The 21,438-nt window shown below is 53.4% G+C and overlaps 1 protein-coding gene across 1 annotated transcript in view; it reads left to right on the top strand.

The window, feature by feature from the left end:
- SFRP1 (secreted frizzled related protein 1) overlaps positions 1-21,438 on the top strand; it is a 43,268-nt gene that overhangs the window by 832 nt on the left and 20,998 nt on the right. The window contains exon 2 of the mRNA XM_032618545.1: positions 4,966-5,043. Within this exon, the coding sequence (XP_032474436.1) occupies positions 4,966-5,043 (78 nt within the window). The remainder of the gene's footprint in view (positions 1-4,965; positions 5,044-21,438) is intronic.

Genomic DNA, 21,438 nt, shown 5'->3' with positions numbered 1-21,438 from the left:
CGAGCCTCGCGCGCACCCGGTCCGGGTCCTGGAGCCGCTGTCCTGGGATCCAGTCAACGGTGAAACAAAGCCTTAGCTCTGGCTCCCAGAAGAGCTCTTCTGTCCCTCGCGAGGGAACCGAGTCCCTATCGGAGTTTTGAACCCCCCAGGCGGGATGCGCCGGGGGAAAAAAAAAAAAAAAGCCCAAACCCCAAATCTGGGAAGCTCAGAAAGGCCGAGCAAATGCTAAGGTGCAGCTTTGTTTATTTTCTTAGGTTTGGGGAGGTTTTTTTTTTTTAAACGCTTTCCTTAGCTAGTCATTCAGCCAAGTAGCTCCAGGACTGGTTCAGAACTGGCCGAGAAAAAAAAGTTCAGAAATTGCGAGGCTTTCTGTTTCTCTACCCCTTTCAGTTAACAGCTTCGGGAAGGTTTGGGCGGGGGCGGGATGGAAAGGCTCTTCTCCCTCATTCTTGCATACCCCCTGCTTCTCTCATTTACACAAATCCTCAGGTAATTAGAAAGATAAAATTGTCATTAGCTCATGGCTCAGCTCCCCTTGGGGAGCGAGGCTCCGCAGATTGGAGGCTTTCCTAACAGCCCCAGGGATGAGCCAGAGGTACTTGTCTGAAACCCCTTCCACTTAAAGGGCAGTTCTTGGTGGGGGTGGGGGGGAGGAAAAAGCATCCCGGGGAGGCAACAAAACAGAACGAAACAAGTTAACAAGCAAATAAACCAAAACAAAACCCCACAGAACAAACAAGCCAACGAAAACAACCCAGCACTGTGGCCTGACTTTTAGAGGAGTGAATTCAACCCCAAATTCTTCGGAAGCGGAGTTGAGGCTCAAAGAGGTGGAGGTCCATACCCAGGGCGCCGAGCAGAGCGGTCCGCATCCCAGGGGCTTTTGAGAAACGGGTTTAGGGTGGGGGGAACCTGCTCATTGCTGACTCAGTTCATCTCCAAGGGATGCCAAAGCACAAAGGTCCCCCGAGGGGCGTACTCCCCAGAGTGAGGGCGGGGTAGTCCCGGGAAAGGGCACCCCGAACTTTGAATGCATTGGCTTATTCCAGGGAAGGAGGAGGTGGTCCAGAGGGGCGGGTGTGGGGTGGCAGGTCTGGCGGGTGGGCAGGGCAGCGGCCCGCCTGCGGGGGCAAGGTCTGGGTCCCGCTGGTCCCCTTTCCTGGGGGTCTGCACAGAGTTCACCTTCGGGGAGGCGCAGCCCTTTGAGAACGGGAGCCGAGCCGTTACCTGGAGCGGACAAAGCGCTTTGTGTTCTGTCCGCGTGGAACCCACGGGATTTTCCTTCTCCCCGTCGGCACTGCCGGCGGGCAGACTAGCCCAGCCCTGCCCCCGGAGGCCGCGGCCAGCTCTGCTGGGGCTGAGTCCACCCCCTAAGTGCCCCTTTCTGGTACAATCAGCGACAGAACACTTCTGAGGGGGAAGCCCTTCTGACGGGAAGGTAGGGGTGCTGGCTGGGCTGCCTACTTATGAAGGGACGAGCATCCTTCACCTCGATGCCCCAAAGGCAGGGGTGGCGGAGTGGTGGTAGGGAGACCAAACCCGTGCTCTCTTCTTGGAGCCTTTGACTCCTTGGCTGCTGTCCCACTTGGCTGCTCCCAAAGTCTGCCCTTTGTACCATCTCCTCTCCTCCCTCCATCCCAGGAGTGCTCAGGTAGTCACCCTCCTGAGACCAGCGGCACACAGAGAACAGTTATGAAGGGACCAGTCCCGTGTGGGACTTGGGACCCGGTTGTCCCCACCGAGTCTTTGGTGACAGGCTCTGGGGGAGGCTCCGCTCCTGCCCAGGACTGCGGCCCCTCAGTGGGAGGGACCCCCTATAGGAGTCAGTCCTCTGGGGCCGAGTGGCCACTGACTGTCAGCTGAGCCCAGAGGTGGGAGGGCTGTGTGTGTGTGTGTGTGTGTGTGTGTGTGTGTGTGTAGGACAGGTGGAGACTGGTCCTCGTAACTTTAGGGCTGGTGGCTCCAGAATCAGAACTGGTACTTTTGGAGGAGACCAAGTATGCATGCCCTACTTTTATTCTTTATTTCTTTTTATTCTGTAAACTTAAAATGGAATTTTCGAAGCAGCGGCGTATCTCTGCATGCCGCAGGCTGGTTTCTGTTCACATACTTGGACAAGCACCGTTTGGGGGTATTGGGCAGGCCTTTGGGGCCGCATGTTATCAAAGATAAACTTGATAATGAGACTGAGTCAAAAGACACTCCCCCACACCCCCAAAAGGCTGATGCCCAAGCTGCTTCAGCATCCATTATGGGAGAGGAAAAGTGTTTGTTTGTTTTCAGGAAAGTTATTTCTAAATCTTGCCCTTGCATTAGACCCGTACATTCCCAGGCCGGTAAATTGTCGTTCCTCCTCCCAGCCAGGTTTTACTGCTTCAAGCTCTGCGAACGAGCACATACTTTGAGTTTTATTTTGTTGTTGATTAGGCATGTTGTGCGTTAAAACAGCCTGGCTGTTTTAGTCACAGATTGCAGAGGCCACGGTGCACTCATCCTTCCCGGGAGCCTTCCTTAGGGTCCCTTCCCTGTATTGAACAGCTGGCCAGGGAAGACCTGCTCTGTGTGTGTGGGGGGTGTGTGTGTGTGTGTGCCGTGTACATGTGTGTGTGTGTGCTGTGTGTGTGTGTGCTGTGTGCCATGTGCATGTGTGTGTGTGCTGTGTGGGGGTGTGTGTGCCGTGTGTGTGCTCTGTGTGTGTGTGCGTGTGTGTGCTGTGTGCGTGTGTGCTCTGTGTGTGTGTGCTGTGTGGGGGTGTGTGCCGTGTGCACTGATTTTTAAAAATCCACTTACTCTTGATTCCAGTGTTGGACTTTCCCATCCTCTCCCTTAACTACTGATGAAGCACAAAACCTTTTGGTTTTTGGTTCTTTTGCTTTAAACATTATTTTAAATACACCTTAGAACAGCCATTTAGTTCTGCCTCTCCGATGGATGACTGGGTGGATTTCTCCTGCTCGGGCCGCTCGCAGGGCCCCCCAGCACAATCCAGAGAGGCCACAGATTAATAGCGCCCTACACAGTCTAGAGCTGCTCCACAGTCGGCTGTGGGTGGGGGCAAGCCGTGCGAACGCGCAGAACTCACTGCAGCCAGCTCCTGCCCGCCTGGGAGACGCTGAGGGCCAAACGTAGCTGAGCCCGGGGGCCGCCAGTCGGATCGGGGAACTCAGAGCGTCTAGACAAGGTGATGTGAGCGAACAAGGGGAATCCGGTGTTTGTATTCAGATAGTCCTGCCCTGCAGGTTGTTTGGTCAAGGTCACATTCATAGAACTTTGCAATGTGATAACTTCCACTGAAAAAAAAAATAACCCAAACAAGGAAAGCCCCAAAGCACAGTCCACACTCCCGAAGTAGATACCACGGTCCTTCCCACATTGCGGGATTTCCTTTCCGTTTTTCTCCCCATGGAAGCAAGAACCATGATGCAAAATTCTGGGTGAGTTTTTCCCTTTTGTCAGAAACACAGCCTCTGGAATCCGATCTTAAGTTCTGGCTGAAAAGCACATTTCCAGCATCCGGGCCAAAATATAGCCCCATGGTCTCCTGCTCGGGGCGTGGCTGTGGTTCTTGCTGCAGGACTCTGGATGGAGTGCGGCCCTGGGCACAAAGTAAAGGTGGGACAGGGATCTGTCAGTAAAGACTAAGGTGTACGGCCTCTGCTGCGCCTCGCAGGGACCCTGCTTGGAAGTGGGGCAGGGGTGTCGCGCATCACCTCCCTGGCGCTGGGGACCAGCTGCGTCCTGGGGGCGGCACTGGCCCTGGAGGGCTGTACAGCTCCCTTCTCATCCACCGTGGGAGGCTCTGCCTGTTTCTCTGAGCCACAGAAGTGCTCGAAGGTGAAGGAGATGCCGCCATAGGAGCCACGAAGATGGAGGGGGAGGAAGAGGATGAAGAGCCTGAGTCGGAGCGAAGGTCACTCAGCGCCCCGTCCTCCCCGGGGGTGACTGCTCCCCCCCCAGCGTGGCCGGGCATGGCCTCCACCAGTGCTGCCGAGGTGGAGGACCCTTAGAATGTGCTCGTGCTTTCCTGCATCGTGGATAAAACTCCAGGTTGTCTGATAGATGATGGAGGTGACGGTGGGACGGCGGCGGTGGTGCCAAGCCGCCTTCCCTTCTGGCGATCCCACTGGGCCGCTCTCTCCCTGCCCTTCCACGGAGCCCCCTTACCGCCTAGTAGTCTCTCCAGCATCAGCAGCATTTGGCTGGGAGGACCCGCTGGCCCTGGCCTCCGAGGCCTCCCCCTCCCCCAGGGCCTCAGCTGCCCCCGGTGGCCCCCATCCCTGCAGCACACACACCTCCTCTTCAAAGCCCTTCACAGTGTGAAAACGCCTCCAGAGGGTCTCTCCCATGTCCGGCCAAGTCCTTCCCTTGGGCAGCAGGGCTGGTGCCGTTCCCAGCCCCCACCAGCTTCTCCTGCTTCCCGCCCCTGGCAGGAGCTCGCTGCAATAGCCCTTCTGGGGAGGGGTGTTCAGGGCCTGTGGTTGGAGTTTGTGAGTCGGGCTGATATTCTTTCTTGGCTCCTGGAGAGCTGGTCGGACGGATGGGCCGTCTTTTGGGGAGTTTGGGAACAGGAAGTGGGCAGGAATCAGAGGGGGGTATTTCAAGGAGAGGGGAGAAAGAACCAGGAGCAAACAACTGGGGTAGAAGTGTTTGGTTACAAGTCAGCTTCTCCTAGGGACCCACCACATCCATCAAGCCACGACTCAGGACCCGCCCCATCCAGCCCCACATCATGTTGGTTTTCATAGTTGTACCATATTCAACAGCTCTAGTCCCCAGATTTTCAAGAAACTATGTGTCTGTTTTGGTCTCCAGGACTCGTCTTTTCTCAAGTTGCCCTATCAGGAATTCCAGAAGACCTTTAACTCCTTCCAGCCTGGTCCCTGGGCTGATCTGGGCTCCAGGGGCAGGTCCTCCCTGCGTTCCACCGCAGTCACTCAGCTCCTGTTCTCCCCTTGCCCTTCCTAGGCACGACGGTGTGTCCTCCCTGTGACAACGAGCTGAAATCTGAAGCCATAATCGAGCATCTCTGTGCCAGCGAGTTTGGTAAGAAAGCGTCCCTGGCCGCCTCCGGGAGGTTGGGCATCCCTGACTGCTCCCATTCTGCATCCGTGGTGCAGAGCCTGTTGGAGCATCTTTTTGGAGATGTGTATTCTCTCCCTCCATCCTCCCCGATGGCTGCTGTTCTCAGGCAGATGGAAGGCCAGATAGGATGGGGAACCGGCCGGTTTTTATGAAAGTCAAACTTGGCTTCTGTTCTTCCGTGTGTGGGATCACTCGGCAGGTTTGGGGGAACATTTTCGAGGAGTGGAGGGAGGCAGGCTTGGGGAGAGCTGTAGAGGAGCTGGGGGAAACCAGGCGGCTTGGGCTGGCCTCTCGGCACAGCTCTTCTTCCATCCACCCCTAGGTGTCAGCACCACTCTGCCCAGGATCTGGGAGGGGAGCCTCCATGCGCTTAGGGCATTGCCGGGGGCGGGCGGGTAGTGGGTGTGGCAGCTCTCAGGTCCTTCCAGTCCAGGAAACTGACAATCCCACAGTGAGGGGTTTTCCTTCCCCTCTTCGCAAATCACTCCGGGCTAAAAGGGAATTCTGGATGAGCACTTGCAGCCCTAGGAGAAGGGCTGGATGTGGCCCCGGGGGCTGATCTCAGGGAGCCTCTCAGGGACGGTCCCCGGTAGTCTGCCCCGCAGAAGACCGAGCTTCACACACCTTGGGAGGCTGTCCTCTGGAAAAGTAGACGTGAACTGCATCCTTTTGAAGGGCCGACTCCCTCCAGCCTGCCTCTATTTTATATGGATGCTGAGAAGTGACTGCCGCCAGGCCTGCTTTGCCAAGGACAGGTTCTCACGATTCTGGCCATTGTGTCCCCGAGGCTGGATTTCTTACAGAATTCCTCCCAGGGAAAGCATGATGGTAGGTAACGTGCGTGTTTACGTCCATCCAGGACTACCTACTCTGGGTTTTCACTAACCAAGCATAATAAAGTACGTGAAAGGGCCTCGTGCTGGCAAAGTGCCGTGTTGGAGAGCTGCACATGTGTATGTGCGCACTCGTAAGCTGAAGGAAATGGTACATGTGACAGGTGTAGTCTCAGGTATTTGTCATTGTGACTGAAGGCGGGAAGTGGCGAATTCTGACCCTTTGCCACGGAGAGCTTCTTGAGAATGCACACGTTTTTTAGTGCCTTATTTCTGCATTAAGTATCTCTCCCTGCCTTCTTGGTTCTTGGTGAATGACCGCTGGGACGATTTCGTCCCCCAAGCATTCCACTGCTTGTGTTTGAGTTACATCCTTTGTTCTGGTTGCCATTTTAAATGAACTCAGATAAATTGTAGAGGGACCTGCAGCAATGTTCCCAAACTCTGATGACCCTTCCGTCTGACGGCGGTGACACTTGCTTGTTGAGGCTCACACCCTTGCTCCATCAAGGGGAGCCCAACACCCGGCGAGGCTGGCGGGTCTCTGCGAAAGAGTCTGCGCGGCCCCAGCCTGTCCGAGTCACAAGCTTTCCTTCCGCAAACGGCGCGAGATTCCTTCCCAAAGAGGCATTTGGGCATCGAGAAAAAGGCCAGAAATAAAATCTCTCAGAAGTCCTGATGAGAAGCCTTTTGCTGCGTGATTGGGGGGGTGGGGGGGTGGCAGGAAGAATCTGCTCGGATGTGGCTGTTATCCCGAAGCATCCTTCCTTGCGGGGGGCCGGAGGCAGTGTGGATAATACTCAGGGGCCGCCTTTAGATTTCACTGACCCTCTTCCGATAGTGTAAATCACCACACTCACTTTTAGAAGTCGACTCCCTGACGTTTCAGCAACTCCAGGCAATCGTATTAGAGCCCACTCTGAAAGGTAATATATTAGCTGATGTTCTACGTTCAGATGACCTCTCCTGGGACTGCGTGTGCGGAGGACGCGACTCAGATTCAGTGTGTCCAGTCATTGACTGAGCCGCGCGTCCAGTCGGTCACTCAACATTTCTTGAGTGCAGAGCTCTGTGCTAGATACCGTGTCCTCAAATACGGACCTAGAATAGACGAAAATTTCATTAAAGAAATTTCTTCACCCCGACCAAACACGAATCCGTGATTTCCTAGAGCATCGTGGTGTCATAGAACTCACCGCCTGAAGGGGGCGCCGTGGAGACTCCAGGCGAAGGATGTTCGGCAGCCCTGAGAAGAGAATCTGCACCTTCTCGTTCAGATTCTCAGTACCCCACCAATCTGCTTTTGTTGGGGGCTTTAGTGGCAACTCGTTAAACTAGAGCCGTTCGCTAGACATGGGCTGAAGAAGCAAACCTTGGGAAAGAATTTGAGTGTGAAGGTTGACCTTTGGGTGAAGGGGAAAGGTGTGGAGGGGGCTGCGGTAAGCCTACTGGGGAGGGACATCCTCTACCCGCGGCAGTGGCTCCCTGCGTGCAGGCGCCAGGGGTGTATCTTATTTTAATAACCAGTCAGGGCCTGGGCAATCTGATTGGCTGTTTGAGACTGTGTTCCTTTCGCCGGGAGATTATCTCCTTCTTGAGTTCCTAGAACTTTTGAATTCTCCTGGATCCTCCAGGTCATCCTATCAAGTCCACTTATTTCACAAATAAGGCGTCTGACTTGCCCCACTGGAGTTCTTTTACTCGCTGTCACGCTGCCTTCCCCCCTTAAGAGAAGATGAACAGCCGCTGGGCTCCCTCCTGGAGGCATTTATCTCCTCCTTGCTTGGGTGTCCTGGACGCCAGGCTTCTTTATCTGAATGCAGGAGAGACTTTTATGGGTTTTCTGTGTGTCATGGTCTCATAAGGCAGTAAATAGGATTTTTTTTTTCCTCTCTCTCTCTCTCTCTGCAGGGGCTGAGCTCAGCTCTGCCCTTCTCGGCACCCTGGAGAATGCAGCCTTGTTGAGAAACTTGTTTCCTAGCTCAGCTCATTTCAAGTAAGGGAGGTAGTCAGCCACACTGATGCGATTCAGTTAAGAGACAAAGAAATGCAGCAGGGCAAGCTGACACACAACAGAGAAGAAAAAGAATGCTTTACTCCCTACTCCAGGGATCAAACTTTGCTTTAAGCGGCCCTGACATCCCCTGTGGGAAGACATCAGGTTGTTGGAAGGCTCCCTGGGAGCTCCAGGAACAAGGGGTGCTTTCCTTCTGGGTCAGCACGCCCTCGCCCTCTCCTGCCAGTGCATCCTCAGACCCCTGCCGCCCCCGTGGAGCTGGGCCTGCCCGGCCTATCACCGGCTCCCCGGGCGGCACATTTTTTTTTTTTAATTAATTTATTTATTTTTGGCCGTGTTGGGTCTTAGTTGCTGCGCGTGGGCTTTCTCCTAGTTGCAGTGAGCGGGGGCTACTCTTCTATGCGGTGCGTGGGCTTCTCATTGCGGTGGCTTCTCTTGTCGCGGAGCACGGGCTCTAGGCGCTTGGGCTTCAGTAGTTGTGGCACGAGGGCTCAGTAGTTGTGGCGCACGGGCTTAGTTGCTCTGCAACATGTGGGATCTTTCCGGACCAGGGCTCGACCCCGTGTCCCCTGCATTGGCAGGCGGATTCTTAACCACTGCGCCGGGCACTGTGCATTTTTAACTCTCTGGCAGGTCTGCTTGGTTCTCTCCACCCCTGCACTGTACCTCCTCAGTTCAGAGCACATATTCTGCCCCCAGCAGGGAAAAGCCTCGGTAGAAACACCTGTGGGCTGATGCTCAGGAATGCAGCTGGATCAGCCTGGATCAAGCACCAGATGTGTGACGGCCAAAAGTTAGATGGTGCAAAGTCTGTGGATTCAACATGGCGGCCAGGCTGCCTGCTGGGCTTCAATGAGAACACTGGCCCTGCTGCTTGTTTTCTCTCTGCTTTTCCTGCTCCATGACAGCAGGGTGCTGCTGTCCTCCCTTCGACGGGTCAATATATTATTTGCAAGCTGCCACACTAATAATCCTGCTGTTAACAACTCAGCACCCATAACTGTCTTGCCTTCAGCTCAGCTTATCCCAGGGATGGGGGATCTGATTTATAATGGCTGTGAGGTTAGGATCCTGCCTCTGGCCACTCTCTGTAGCTTCTGGATCTGTAAACACCCTTAAGCTTTCCTGGTAGAAATGTGTGGAATAATATACTTCTGCTAAGACAGTTCAGAGCTTCCTCTTGTACTGGCTTCTCCTTTTTTTTTTTTTTTTGAGTTCAAGTGGCCACTTCTTTAGCCCAGTATTTTCTGGTTGTGGAAAAAGATTTCTTGGCCCCTAGAAATTTTCCTTGTCTTCTGGAAGTATTTTTTTCCCCGTTTATATGTTTCCTCATAAAGAGTCAAACTGTACCCTGCAACACTAAACTGAGGAAAGAGAAAAAAATTGGCTCTCACCATTAGTGTTTGGGAGTATTTCCTAGAAGAAACATTCTCAGCGGTTTCTGGACCTTCACTAAAGTGAGCAGAGTGTTCTCACTCTGGCTCACTCTGCTTTCAAGGTGTTTTGGCTGGGCTGCTGTTTGAAGGTGCATTGTCTGATTTCTTGCAAAAAGGAGGCTCAGCCTTTCCAAACTAAACCTTGGGTTTCCTCCCACAGAGGAGGAGATGGTAGCTGCCAGCACGGTAATTGCAACATCTGTAAGCTGCTTGAGAGCAGAATCGGTCTCTGATGCCATATTTTACCTAAGGGTAAGATACCCATTGATTGTGGGATACACCATCCATCGTGGGAGATGCCCTGCCCACAGAGAAAACATACTTCACATTAAAATGTGAAGAGAATCTGTGTCTTAGAATGAACAAAACAAGGCCTGTGTGTAGTTAAATCGTCCTTGGTATGGTGTCTTATCCGCGGTAGGCATAAAATAAAAGTGCGTTGGACGTGTGTATGAATGACAGTGTGTGGGCAAGGTAGGGAGATGGAAATTCGCCTTTTTTTTTTTGAGTGGTTTAATTTCCAGTTTATTTTCTGTTAAAGTAACTACAACCTGGTTTTATGTTGCATCATCTTAAAATTCACAAAGATGAATAATATAGGAATTTTTAAATCCAAAAATATTATAATAGTACGCATCTGAGTACAAATCCTAGATTTTCTACAGTGTGCGTGGAAATGCCTTTCCTTAATGTTCACAGTTGTTAAATGGGCACAAGTACATTTATATCACAAGATTAGGTTGTATTTAAGTGAGAAAAACAATGTAAAATTATTTAATATTAAAATGTTCCCAGATGACTAGCAATTGGGATAATTTAGACTTACTTTCTAACTTATTGTATGGGTCGCCTTTTTTTGACCTTAACCATTGTATATCCTCCTTTTTCACTATTATTCCATTCCACTAGTACTTACAGAAAACCGGTGAATAGACGATATTATTCTGGCAGTAGATGCACCTTGGAGGCAAAAAGTAACAGAGCATTGGTTTTATTTTGTTTTCCAGTTTTCTTTCTTTTTATTTTTAATGAAGTATAGTTGATTTACAATGTTGTGTTAATTTTGGCTGTACAGCAAAATGATTCCGCTATATATATACATCTTTTAATATTCTTTTCCATTATGGTTTATTATAGGATATTAAATATAGCTCTCTGTGCTATACAGTAGGACCTTGTTGTTTATGGCTTTCCTTTTTTGTAAAAGGAGGAAACTTCTTTCCAAACGAGTATGTGTAACTTGTTTATTAAATTTGAGGGAAACTGCATCCCTGTTTTGGGTGACTGAGTGTATATGTTTAAAAAAAAAACAACCCTAATATCTAGAAATCTAGTTCAGTCAAAGTAAAATTAAATAGACATGGAGGAAGGAACTGTAACCTCGGGGTGGAGTTGGTAGGCTGAAAACAACTGGTTTTTATTGTCAGTGAAGGTCTCTAAAATACACAGCCCATCCCCAGATCTGGAAATAGTTGGAAGGAGCTGTATGGCATTTCCCATTCAGGGAAACACGGGGTCAGAGCTTTAGGTGCCCTGGAAATGCCACTCCCAGCTCGTGGCCTGTGGCCCATCCTAAATCCTTTGCCCGTGATGGGGGTGGCTTGTTCCGTGCAGAGACCACTGCTGAACCCTTGAGGGCCTTTGAAGCCCTCCAATGGGCTGGGTGGGTCATGGTGGCGATTCCACGGCCTCCCAGTGGAGAGCTGGGGGCCTAGCTGGGGGAATCAAGCCCTGGGCAGTTTGGGCCGAGATCCCATGGGGACCACACTGCGCTCTGAAGCCATGTTGAGGCACCGCGAGGAAAAGCTGGGAAAAGAGCCAAGTTTCCCCCTCTGGTGAGCGGTCTCTGCACATTTAATTCTCTCTTGGCTGTACCTGGCAGGAAGATTCTTAGATAAGGCAAATGTCAATAGGAACACTTTTCTTTAGCATATTTGGCCCTGAGAAAGTATATCGAACTGAGAAAGGACCCAGAAACCCAGGATCCACGGGTGGAGGCGGCTCCCCAGGAGCTGAGTTCATTTCTCCCTCTGCCCCTATACGTACGCCGGGCAACACTGGGAAATCTCAGAACCTCTCCAGGCCTCGGTTTCCCTGCGAGGTGACACTAATACCCAGCATCGGTTTTAGTGAGGAGCAGATGAGCTGGTGTAAGGAACCCAGCCCTGGGCCCCGCACACCCGTTGGACTCACTAACTGTTCATCCCGGGGGTCTTGGCAAGGACGGGTGGCCCAGCCCTCTGTTCACAGCAGACGAGGCCTCCCTTCACTAGAGGAGCAGGGTGTGCAGCTCCAAGGCTCTCAGTTGACACCTCTCCCGAGCCGAATCCTGTTTCCAGCCCTTCCCTGTCTCACATCCTGCTGGAGTCGTTGCTTTCTTTGACCCAAGACACGTGGCGGGGTGGGCGTGGGGGCATGTGACTGCTCCCTCTTTGTCGATGAGTCCAGCTCCGAAGACGTTACTCCTTGGGACGGTCAGTTGCCAGACCGCGGGGTTTGGGTGCCCTTTGACGCGCCCTCCAACCTGCCATTCCGTGATTCTCCTGTTGAGGGGCCCCGCCTCACTGCCTTCCCCTCCTTTTTAAAAAAAACTTATTGTGATGAAATATACATGACATATGATGTACCCTTTTTTTTTTGCGGTACGTGGGCCTCTCACTGCTGGGGCCCCTCCCGTTGCGGAGCACAGGCTCCGGACCCGCAGGCCCAGCGGCCATGGCTCATGGGCCCAGCCGCTCCGCGGCATGTGGGATCCTCCCTGACCGGGGCACGAACCCGTGTCCCCTGCATCGGCAGGTGGACTCTCAACCACTGCACCACCAGGGAAGCCAAGATGTGCCCTTTTAATCCTTTTTAGGTGTATAGCTCAGTGACGTTAAGCACATCCACACTGTGGTGCCGCCATCGGCACCGTCCATCTTTGGCGATTTGTCTTCGTCCCAAACTGAAACCCTGCGCCCAAACGCTAACTGCCCTTCTCCTTCCCCCCAGTTCCCAGGAACCGTCACTGTACTCTCTGTCTCTGACTTTGACTATTCCAGGTACCGCGTGTAAGTGGAAGCCTGCACTGTTTGTCCTTTTGTGTCTGGCTTATTTCACTTAGCATCATTTGATGTGTATATAAACGGTCATGGAGAAGGGAAGCCAAGGGAAGGGTTTACCCTTAAGTTCACCTCTGTTCCCTGGAGCCTTTCTGGGGGCGGGTGGAGAAGGAGGGGCGTAGAGGGTGAGCTGAGACAAGGGGGGCTGCTCGCGCATTTCTCTGGGTGCTGCTTTGCTCCTCCGTACCCCTTTGTCATTCTGAAGATCTGCTGAGCTGGATGGGACCTCAAAGATCAGCCAGTGCAGGGCGCTCGGCTTACAGATGGAGGAAAATAAGACTCAGATAAAGGAGTTAGTCATCAGATTGCCCAAGGCCACTCTCTGCCTGGCATCCCTTGCCGGGTTTGTTCCCAGCAGCTCTTAGCTGGGTAGCCAGTCTGGATTCCACACCCTTCCTCGTTCATGTCCCCTCATGCCCATCACGTTCCCATCCTGCCAGGAATGGGAGACGAGGCTCTCTGGGAAGGGGCACTGGATGCTCTCAGAGTTTGCCGGGTATAAATGGACTGATGCCTGTGCCTGACACAGGGGAAGAGCTCGGCGATCGTTGGTTTCTTTGTGGAGGGGCAGGCGGTGCTGTTGAATAGAAGGAACGTAGGCTTCAGGCCAGACAGACTTGGATGAAATCCCACCCTTATAAGCTGAGCGGCCACGAGAAAGTCTCTTAACCTCTCTGAGCCTGTCTCTATCACCTGTGGATGGTGATTCCTGTGTGACTGTGTTGGGAGGAGAATTGGGTCAGTCAGGCATGTTCAGTTCCTGGAACATGGCGCCTGCTCCAGCCATAGCCATTATTATCTCTTCTTATTGGAAAGAATTGTTTCGGGATGGAAATTGGCCTGGGTAGGAGGATGCAAGCACTAAGAAAACCAGCTTGCTTGGCACAAAATGTTAGGAAATGGAATGGAATGTCCTGGTGAATTTCTGGTTAGTAGAGGATTAAACTGGAGAAATCTTTTACAAACCCCACTGGGGAAAACTTTAAAAGGTTGATGCGGCTTCAGGGTGCTGAAGTTCACAAAACCAAAACCAAACCAAAATCAAACCAAAAGCAACCCTATAAATACCAGAAGTTAGACAGTCCGGGCTTTAGTGAAATGACATCCTAAAGTCACTGTAAAAACTGGGAGTCATCGGACGGTGATGACCGCAGAACACGTAGAGCTTGGCTTGAGTATTTGCTAATTCTAGGACATGCCCACTGAACTTTGTTCTTTTGTTTTTGAGTGATTTTTAGAAACCTTATTCCTGATATGATTTTTCTGTTCATAATTTATCGGGTCTAAGAGAGACCTTAGAGTCCTCCGTGTTGTCCCCTTCTCCCGAGCACCGTCTATGGGGCAGTTTTCACGTTTTTTCCAGCAGCTGTGATATTTGTGATGTGCACTCCCGTGAGCCAAAGAAATAGGCCATATTCAGAAGCAAGTGAGCATTTAAGTATTGGCAAATTTCTTCCAGTTTTTCAGAAATGAGCCAGAAGCTCCAATCTGTATTTATTTTTCAAAGGAGAGCAAATGGCCAAAGAGATGTCAGGCCCTCGCCCTGCCCCAGCCTGCTTGGAGCAGCCAATTAAACATGCATTAGCTTTGGAAGGCTTCTTAAAGCCCTATAGATTGCACTTGAAATCTTTGTTTAGTCTTTCAGGAACACTGTCACATGGATGATTTATCAAAGAAAGTTGTTTATCTGGCAGTAAAATAAACTCTGGGCCTGTTCAGACGAAGATTTCCCGTGAATTTCTACCAAGGTAAACACTGGTAACTGGCAGATTGCAAATTCTGTGTGAAAGCCAGACGCATACAATAAATATTTGAGCTACAGATTTGCTGTGTCAGAGGCCCGGCCTGTCACCAGCACTGTCACTCCCGCTGTGCCCCGGAGGACCTGGCCCTGCAGCCGGGCCGGTGGGCTGCCAGGCCCAAGGACTGGCAGGGCCCCTGTGTGCCGGAGCTGCCACTGCTGTGTGGGCCTCCCTGGGCTCGAGTGCCACTTAGTGTGGCACAGGGAACTTCCTGGTTCAGAGGGGACAAGCCTCAGGCCGGCTTCCCTCTGCATCACGCCGACAGCCCGTCCAAAAGTGGCCACCTTAGTTTTCTTTGCAAATAGACATTTGTTGAACCAAATTGGCAGGAGGCTGGGGCGTGTTGAATGATTTGGGAGCTGGGGCCGGGGCATGGTGGTCGGGGGTGAAATCACCTTGAAGATTCTGCCGAGCTTGAAGGATGGGGGCAGAGGGCTGAGATGCTTTCCCAGGGTCTCTGGCTCTGCTCGTTGGGGGTTGTGAGAGCTCAATTTAGGAATAAAAGGGGAAGATCCAGCCCTGTGAGGGCGGCACAGGCACGTGTGCCCAGGACCTGTCTGAGGGAGGGAGGGAATGAACGGATGAATGGTGATGATGGGATGAGAGGAAACGGAGCCTTCTAGGTCTTTCTGAGGGCGATAGTGCAGTGGCTATTTAGAGTGACTTTTCAGGGAGGGGCTGCTGAGTTATTTACTGCTTGTTCTCAGACAGCCCTGGAGTCAGGAGCTTCTGGGTCACCCTGGTCTTGGCGTCCTCATGGAAGGCTGAGTTTGAAGGTGCTTGTGGGTACCACCTCTTATTTAGGCACCATCCTGGGCCCTGGTCATCCTGATTTCCTTGGTGGGTCAGGGAGGGGAAGCGAGGACCCTAGAAGAGATGATGTCACCTGCGAGGGCTTTGGGGGTTGGGGTCAGGGCTCACGTTTGAGGATTGAGAGGAAACGGTGTTGGTCTTTCACGGCTGGAGGAGCCGTGGGTGTGTAAGGCCCGGCCGTCCTGACAGCTCCTTAGGGATTTATGTGCAGGTAATGGATGCTTACTGGCCTGTGGGTATTTAGGGGAATAAAGGAGTATTTCTTTAGGGCAGGAATTAAGGGATATCCTTTACAACAGATTCTGAAAAGATGTCTGTGAGTTGGAAAGAGATGCCGAAATAGTACTTTGGCAGAGGGGAGAAATTAGGAACCAGCTTCCCTAAACGATGCTCTCTCTCATTCAGGCGGGATAACCAAGAGGGATTTTCTTCCGTCAGCATTTTCCCCGGGACGTTTCCTTCTGGGAGTTCCTCAGACGTGCTCTCTGCTCTTTGTGAGCCCTTTGAAAATGAGTTCACACTGGTGTGTCTTTCACTGCAAATCCAGCTGGCTTCTGGAGACGGCTTTAGGGCTGAAGGAAGTCCCCACCTCCGTGGCTATGGCCGCAGAGCTAGAATCGGGGCCTGGAGTAAGCACGTGGAACCCTTCAGGCTCCACTGGGGCCTCTTGGACCCAGGTCTATGTCTGTGGCAGGGACGGCCTGTGCTCCTTCCTGTGGTCTCAGCTCCGCATCAAGTCCTGAACAGATCTGAGGGCCTGGAGGATGAGGCAGGCCGGAGCCAGGCTTGTCAGTCCCTGTTCTCTTGCTTCAGTGCCGGGTTCCAGCTCTCAGGCCTGTAGGAGGGCAGGGTCTCCCGCGGGGGTTGGATACATCCAGGGCGGCTCCCTAGAGGAGATGAAGGTTAATGGAGAAATTCAAGGAAGGCATCCTGGTGTCAGGAGGTGAGGGCTGGGAAAGGAGTTAAGACTCAAAACAAATAGTACTTAAAAAAATTTTTTTTTAATTTATTTTATTGAAGTATAGTTGGTTTACAATGTTGTATTAATTTCTGCTGGACAGCAAAGGGACTCAGTTGTACATATATATACGTTCTTTTTCATATTCCTTTCCATTATGGTTTATCACAGGATACTGAATACAGTTCCCTGTGCTCTACAGTAGGACCTTGTTGTCCATCCATTCTCTATATAATAGTTTACATCTGCTAATCCCAAACCCCCACTCCATCCCTCCCCCGGCCCCTCCCCCTTGGCAACCGCAAGTCTGTCCTCTGTGTCTGTGAGTCTGTTTCTGTTTCATGGGTACGTTCATTTGTGTCATATTTTAGATTCCACATATAAGCGAGATCATATGGTATCAAATAATACTTCTTAAGTTGACAAAACCTGATTCAGGTAAATCCGCACAGGTAGAGAAGGTCATCTGTTGGTTCAGGCAGCTGACTCGGCGTCCTGTTAGGACTCGCTTCGGCTGAAACCCAGGGACTCACGGGCTGAGTTGAGGTGTGAGGAAGGACGTGGTCTTTCTGATTCCAAGTTCCCCGCTGGTAGGATGCTGGGGCCCCAGAGGGAGCAACAGCCGGAGTGAGCAGGTGTGTTACAGGGGTGACCCAACCAGCGTGGCTGTGGGTCCGAGTCAGGGATCCTGCTGGCGGGGCATGGCTGCAGGGGGAGTGTGGCAGTCTGCCCTGGGCGACTGAGCCTACGAAGACAGTCTCTAACTTCATGTCAACTACAGCGGCTTCCACGAAAGGGAGGGGGCTGACTAGAGAGAGTCACGGCCTGGCCTTTGTTCTGAGATGCGGAGGCTCAGATGCCCACAGTGTGCCAGGTGCCAGCTAGCACCCAGCCTCTAGGGTGGCAGCTCCTTTACTCTTGGCATGCACTCGTTTAAAAACAGGCATATGACGTGTGCGTGTGTTTTCTTTTGAGAAGTCTAGCGACCGCAGAAGGTGGGCAGAGTCTTGCACAGATTTGATCCTGCAGACGATTGTGGGGCTTCTGTTGAGGACACGGCCCTGCTTATACTTTAAGCTACGTATGCTGACTTTGGGATCGACAGACATCCAGAGACAGGAGTGTTTGTACTGTTTCTTCCCAGAGCCTGGGAGGAGGGGAGTCCGCACAGTGAAAGCCAAAGAGAGCGGCTGTCTCCTCTCTGCAGGTGCTCTGCCCTTGGCGAGGAAGGTCAGACCTCAGGCAGAAGATAGCTTTTACCTGTGCACATCAGGGGAGCTTTGTAGTGGGGGCAGTTCCGTCCATCCGTTTGTGTGCAGCCTTTCAAACTGCATTCTCAGTGAGAAGGCCTGCACTGAGCTGCCTTGAGGGGGCGAGTGGCCCACGTTATCAGGTCTCCATCCAAACGTGGTGGAGGTGGAGGCGGGGGTGGTGTGTTCGGGGGGCGGGGTGTCTCTAGGTGACCTCATAGGAGGACCAGGGCACCTCACCCTCCCTCTTCCTGGAGGAGGCCAAAGCTTCATCTGGGGGCTTCCCCATGGGGCTTCTGTTCTGCCTCTCGGGACCTGGCACCCGCCAGTTCTGTGCCAGTCCATATGGTGTTCCCTGCCCTTGAGAGGGAAGTGAGTGGTTGACCCAGTCCCGCATTTGCGTTAGAGATGTCATAAATGCCGGCGGAATTGAAGGCTGTATCACGTGCAGACTCAGGAGCAGTGAGTGCGCACGACAGTGGTCGTGCAGGATGACCGGGGTGTGCTTTCTACCTTCAGAAGGCTTATGGTCTAGAGGAGACAGAGGGGAGAAAACAGGCAAGTATAAGATCACGTCATCAACGCTGAAATCCCCGTAACAGGTAAGCACTGGGGCCATGGGAGCACAGGAGAGGGAGCAGGTCTTCCTGGGGAGGGGTCGGGACAGCTCCAGAGAGGAGGCGCCTTGTGCTGTCCACTGAAGGACTGGTTGGAGTTTCTCACCAAAAAGATGGACATAAGAAGAATATTCTAAGTGGTGGACCCCTCAGAGACCAGGACACATAGGCATGACGTCATCTGTATATGGGGGAGTGGTGATTCTCTTTGTGGACGGCTTATAAGGCGTATGGGGGCGGGTATCTAGAAATGAGATTGACAGCGTAGGCAAAAGTCAGCTCAGGGCCTTGAGTGCCGTGCTGAAGAAAGGAACATTTGTCTTGTTGGCAGTGAGGGGCCAGGAGCCTATTTTAAAGTGAAGGGCTTGGCTGGAGAGCAGAGAGAGGAGGGGGGAGGGGGAGGAGGGAGAGGAGGAAGGGAGGAGGGGAGAAGAGGAAGGGGAGGAGGGACTGGGGTAGGGTGAGGATGAGGGGGGAGGGGGGGGAGGGGGAGGAAGAGGGGGAGGAGGGAGAGGAGGGGAGAAGGGGGAGGAGGAGGGAGGAGGGAGAGGAGAGGGAGGGGCTAGGGGAGGGTTAGGAGGAGGAGGAGGGGAGGAGGGGCTGGGAGGGGGAGGAGGAGAGGGAGGGGGAAGAGGAGGGAGAGGAGGAGGGAGAGGAGAGGGATGAGGGGGCTGGGGGAGGGGGAGGGAGAGGGGGAGAAGCGAGAGGAGGGGCTTGGGGAGGGGGAGGAGAGGAGGGAGGGGGGACGAAGACGGGGAGGAGGAAAACTGAAGGAGGAGGTGCTCATTCATCCAAAGCGACGATGTGCAGAGCTTCAGGTGTCAGGGGTGAGAGGTTTGGGACAGGAGGGCCTGTGGGCTCAGGGCAGCGCCGGCCGGTGCCGGGCCACCCACTGGAAGGCGCCGCTGTCGGCCGTCCTGATGAGGTCGGCACGTGGCTCGGGCAGCCGGGCAGGCCATCTGCTGCGGTCAGGGCCTCGGGAGACCTCCGTTGGGGTGCGCGGGGCAGGAGCCCGAGAGTGTCATCAGCCCACACGCGGGTCACCGCCGAGCCGGTCATTCCCGAGAGCGGCGGTCTTTAGGAGCTGAGCCGACGTAAACTGCTCACTTGCTCTCCAGACCTCGTTAGCGGCCGGGCGGGCGGCACGCTTGGCGCCTGTGGAGCCAGGCCTGTGATGGTGGGGCTGAGTCAACCCAGGGGTCTGGGGCCTCCTGGAGGGGGAGGCAAGAGGGGCTGTGGCCACACGGGGGCGGGGGGGGGAGGCCTCGGCTGGGGTGGGAGTGTGGTTTGTGTGTGTGCACACGTCTGAGTGTGTGTGGGTAGGTCTGAGCGTGCTGATCTGTGCATAGCGTGTCTGCCTGGTGAGCGTGGGTGCTAGTCACCCCTCCGGGGGCTGAGTTTCCACGGTTGAGGTCAGGGGCCTCCTCCTTTCCCCGTCGCTCCAGAGAGACGCCTTCCAGAACCCACCACCGAGTCCCCAGACTCGGGAGGGCTCTGGAGCCTGGCAGGGATTTCTGGGCAGCAGGATCGCCCAGGGCCATCTCTGCGGGTCGGCGAGCCCTCCTCCAGTCCCCGTGTTTTGTTTATTCCTCCAGATGCCAACCAGGCTGATTTTGTTAGGTTTCAGCGTTTGCAGCAAGTCCATTTAGAACTGCTGCTTCTCTGGGCGAGAGCCACCTCCTCGGCAGATTCCAGCGGTTCGCAGGGGTTGTTGTGAAGGGCATGGTGTAATCCCTGGGATATAAAAAATCCATCCGGAGAAACAGGCATGGCCTGAAGTGTCATACAGGCCTGAGTTCAAGGCCTGGTCCCACCACCTACTGAGTCAGCTTGGGCAAGCCGCTTCACTGCTCCATGACTCAGTTTACCCACCTGTACACAAAACGCAACAATAAAACAAACTTAAAAACTTCTGTGCGAGGAGATAAAGTGGGATGTGACAGACAATCGCCCCAATCCTGGAGTCCTGCGATGTGACCCAGCGCTGCCACTCGGCCAGTCAGTGACGTCTCTGAGCCTGTTTCCTTAAGCAAGTTGAAGGGGTCACCCTGGGTGACCTCTAAGGCTCCTTCCAGCTCTGAAATCTTATGATTTTGTTCCGCAAAACTCTGTGACTTGGTTTCTTGATAAATATCTTTGCTGGCACCTCCCTGCTTGCTGGGGACCTGGGTCTCGATCTCAGGCGCGTGTGGAAGCGCTGAGCAGTGAGTGGGAGGCCGTCGCGGAGGAGCTGGGTTGGGGTGCGGCTGTGGGACCCCCAGCCTGGGAGCGGCACTGGTCCACGGCAGGTCCGCATCCCCTGACGGGGCTTGGCTGGCTGCTGGGCACACCCGACCCTCAGCCCCTCTCCTGGACGTGTTCCCCCCATGCTTCCTCAGAAACCCAGGGACAGTGGGGACCCTCTCCACCTGTGCGGGGATGACAGCCTGATGGGAGACCAATTTGCAGGCACGGTGTGGGTGATTTCCAAGGAGGACTTTCCAAACCTCAGAACCGATTTTCTATTCCAGCCCCATGATTTGTCAGCCACGAGACTCTGGCCAACTCCAGTTCTCTGGGCCTCAGTTTTCTCACCTGCCAAATCGGGATAATTGTGTATACTTCTCAGAACTGGTGGATAGACCCCATGAGATTGTACCGATGTGTCCTGGAAAGGACACACTGCAAATCCACCCCAAGCCTGTGACCTTGGCCACGGTCCCACGTGCCATCTTACAGCTCTGCTGGGCAACCCCGCATGGCCGCTCTTCCCTAAAGCATTTCTAACCTAAGCCACACACTTGGCTTTCCTTAAAAAAGAAAAAATAAAATGAATGCATTTTACAGATAGACCAGATCTGAACCAGGATACTTAACGGTGATGCTTTTCTCAGAGGAGCTTCACAGTAATTTTAGAGGTTATTAAAATACACGCAGACTTCACGCCCCAGACGTCTCTGGGGTCACAAGGGGAGCAAATCTTACCTGAAGACTAAAGTTCAAAGCATTAGGTGGAGAGGACACTCAGAACGTCTGGGACGGAGACTTTGTATCAGTCTTGTCCCCAAGAGGGGCCAGTGGCCGTGGCAAGCCGGGTGCAGACAGGGCACATCTAGGAGCCTCTGTCCCTCAGTGGCAAGTGACCCGGGGCTTTTACTGACACCCTCTGCACTGGTCCTCTGCACTGATGCCGGCGTGTGGAATGAGCACCCGACATCCCTTTGGCCCGTGGTAGCCAATGGTGGGTACTTCGTGTGGGCAGCAGCTTGAAGTGTCAGCAGGTAGGTTGTGAGCCTCACACCTAGGTGCTACAGGATCAAAGTTGGGTGTTTCCCGCTTTCTCTGGGGCCTGGTGATTCTCTTGCCACTTCCTCCTTCAAACGACAAGGCTGTGTTTGCCTCTCAGGACCACAAGTGCCAGGAGGACAGTGGCTGAGAGAACTGGGACTGGCTTGTCCAGCCAAGGGAAATCGTGTGCTGTGTAGTTCAGGTAGAACCCGGCTTGCTGAGGAAACAAAACCTTGACTGACAAGGTGGTGGGGTCCCCCCT

Source organism: Phocoena sinus, chromosome 21 (genome assembly GCF_008692025.1).
Source record: "Phocoena sinus isolate mPhoSin1 chromosome 21, mPhoSin1.pri, whole genome shotgun sequence".
Classification (NCBI taxonomy): Eukaryota; Metazoa; Chordata; class Mammalia; order Artiodactyla; family Phocoenidae; genus Phocoena; species Phocoena sinus.
Note: the sequence above shows the minus strand (reverse complement) of the source record. Positions and strands in the feature narration are given on the sequence as shown.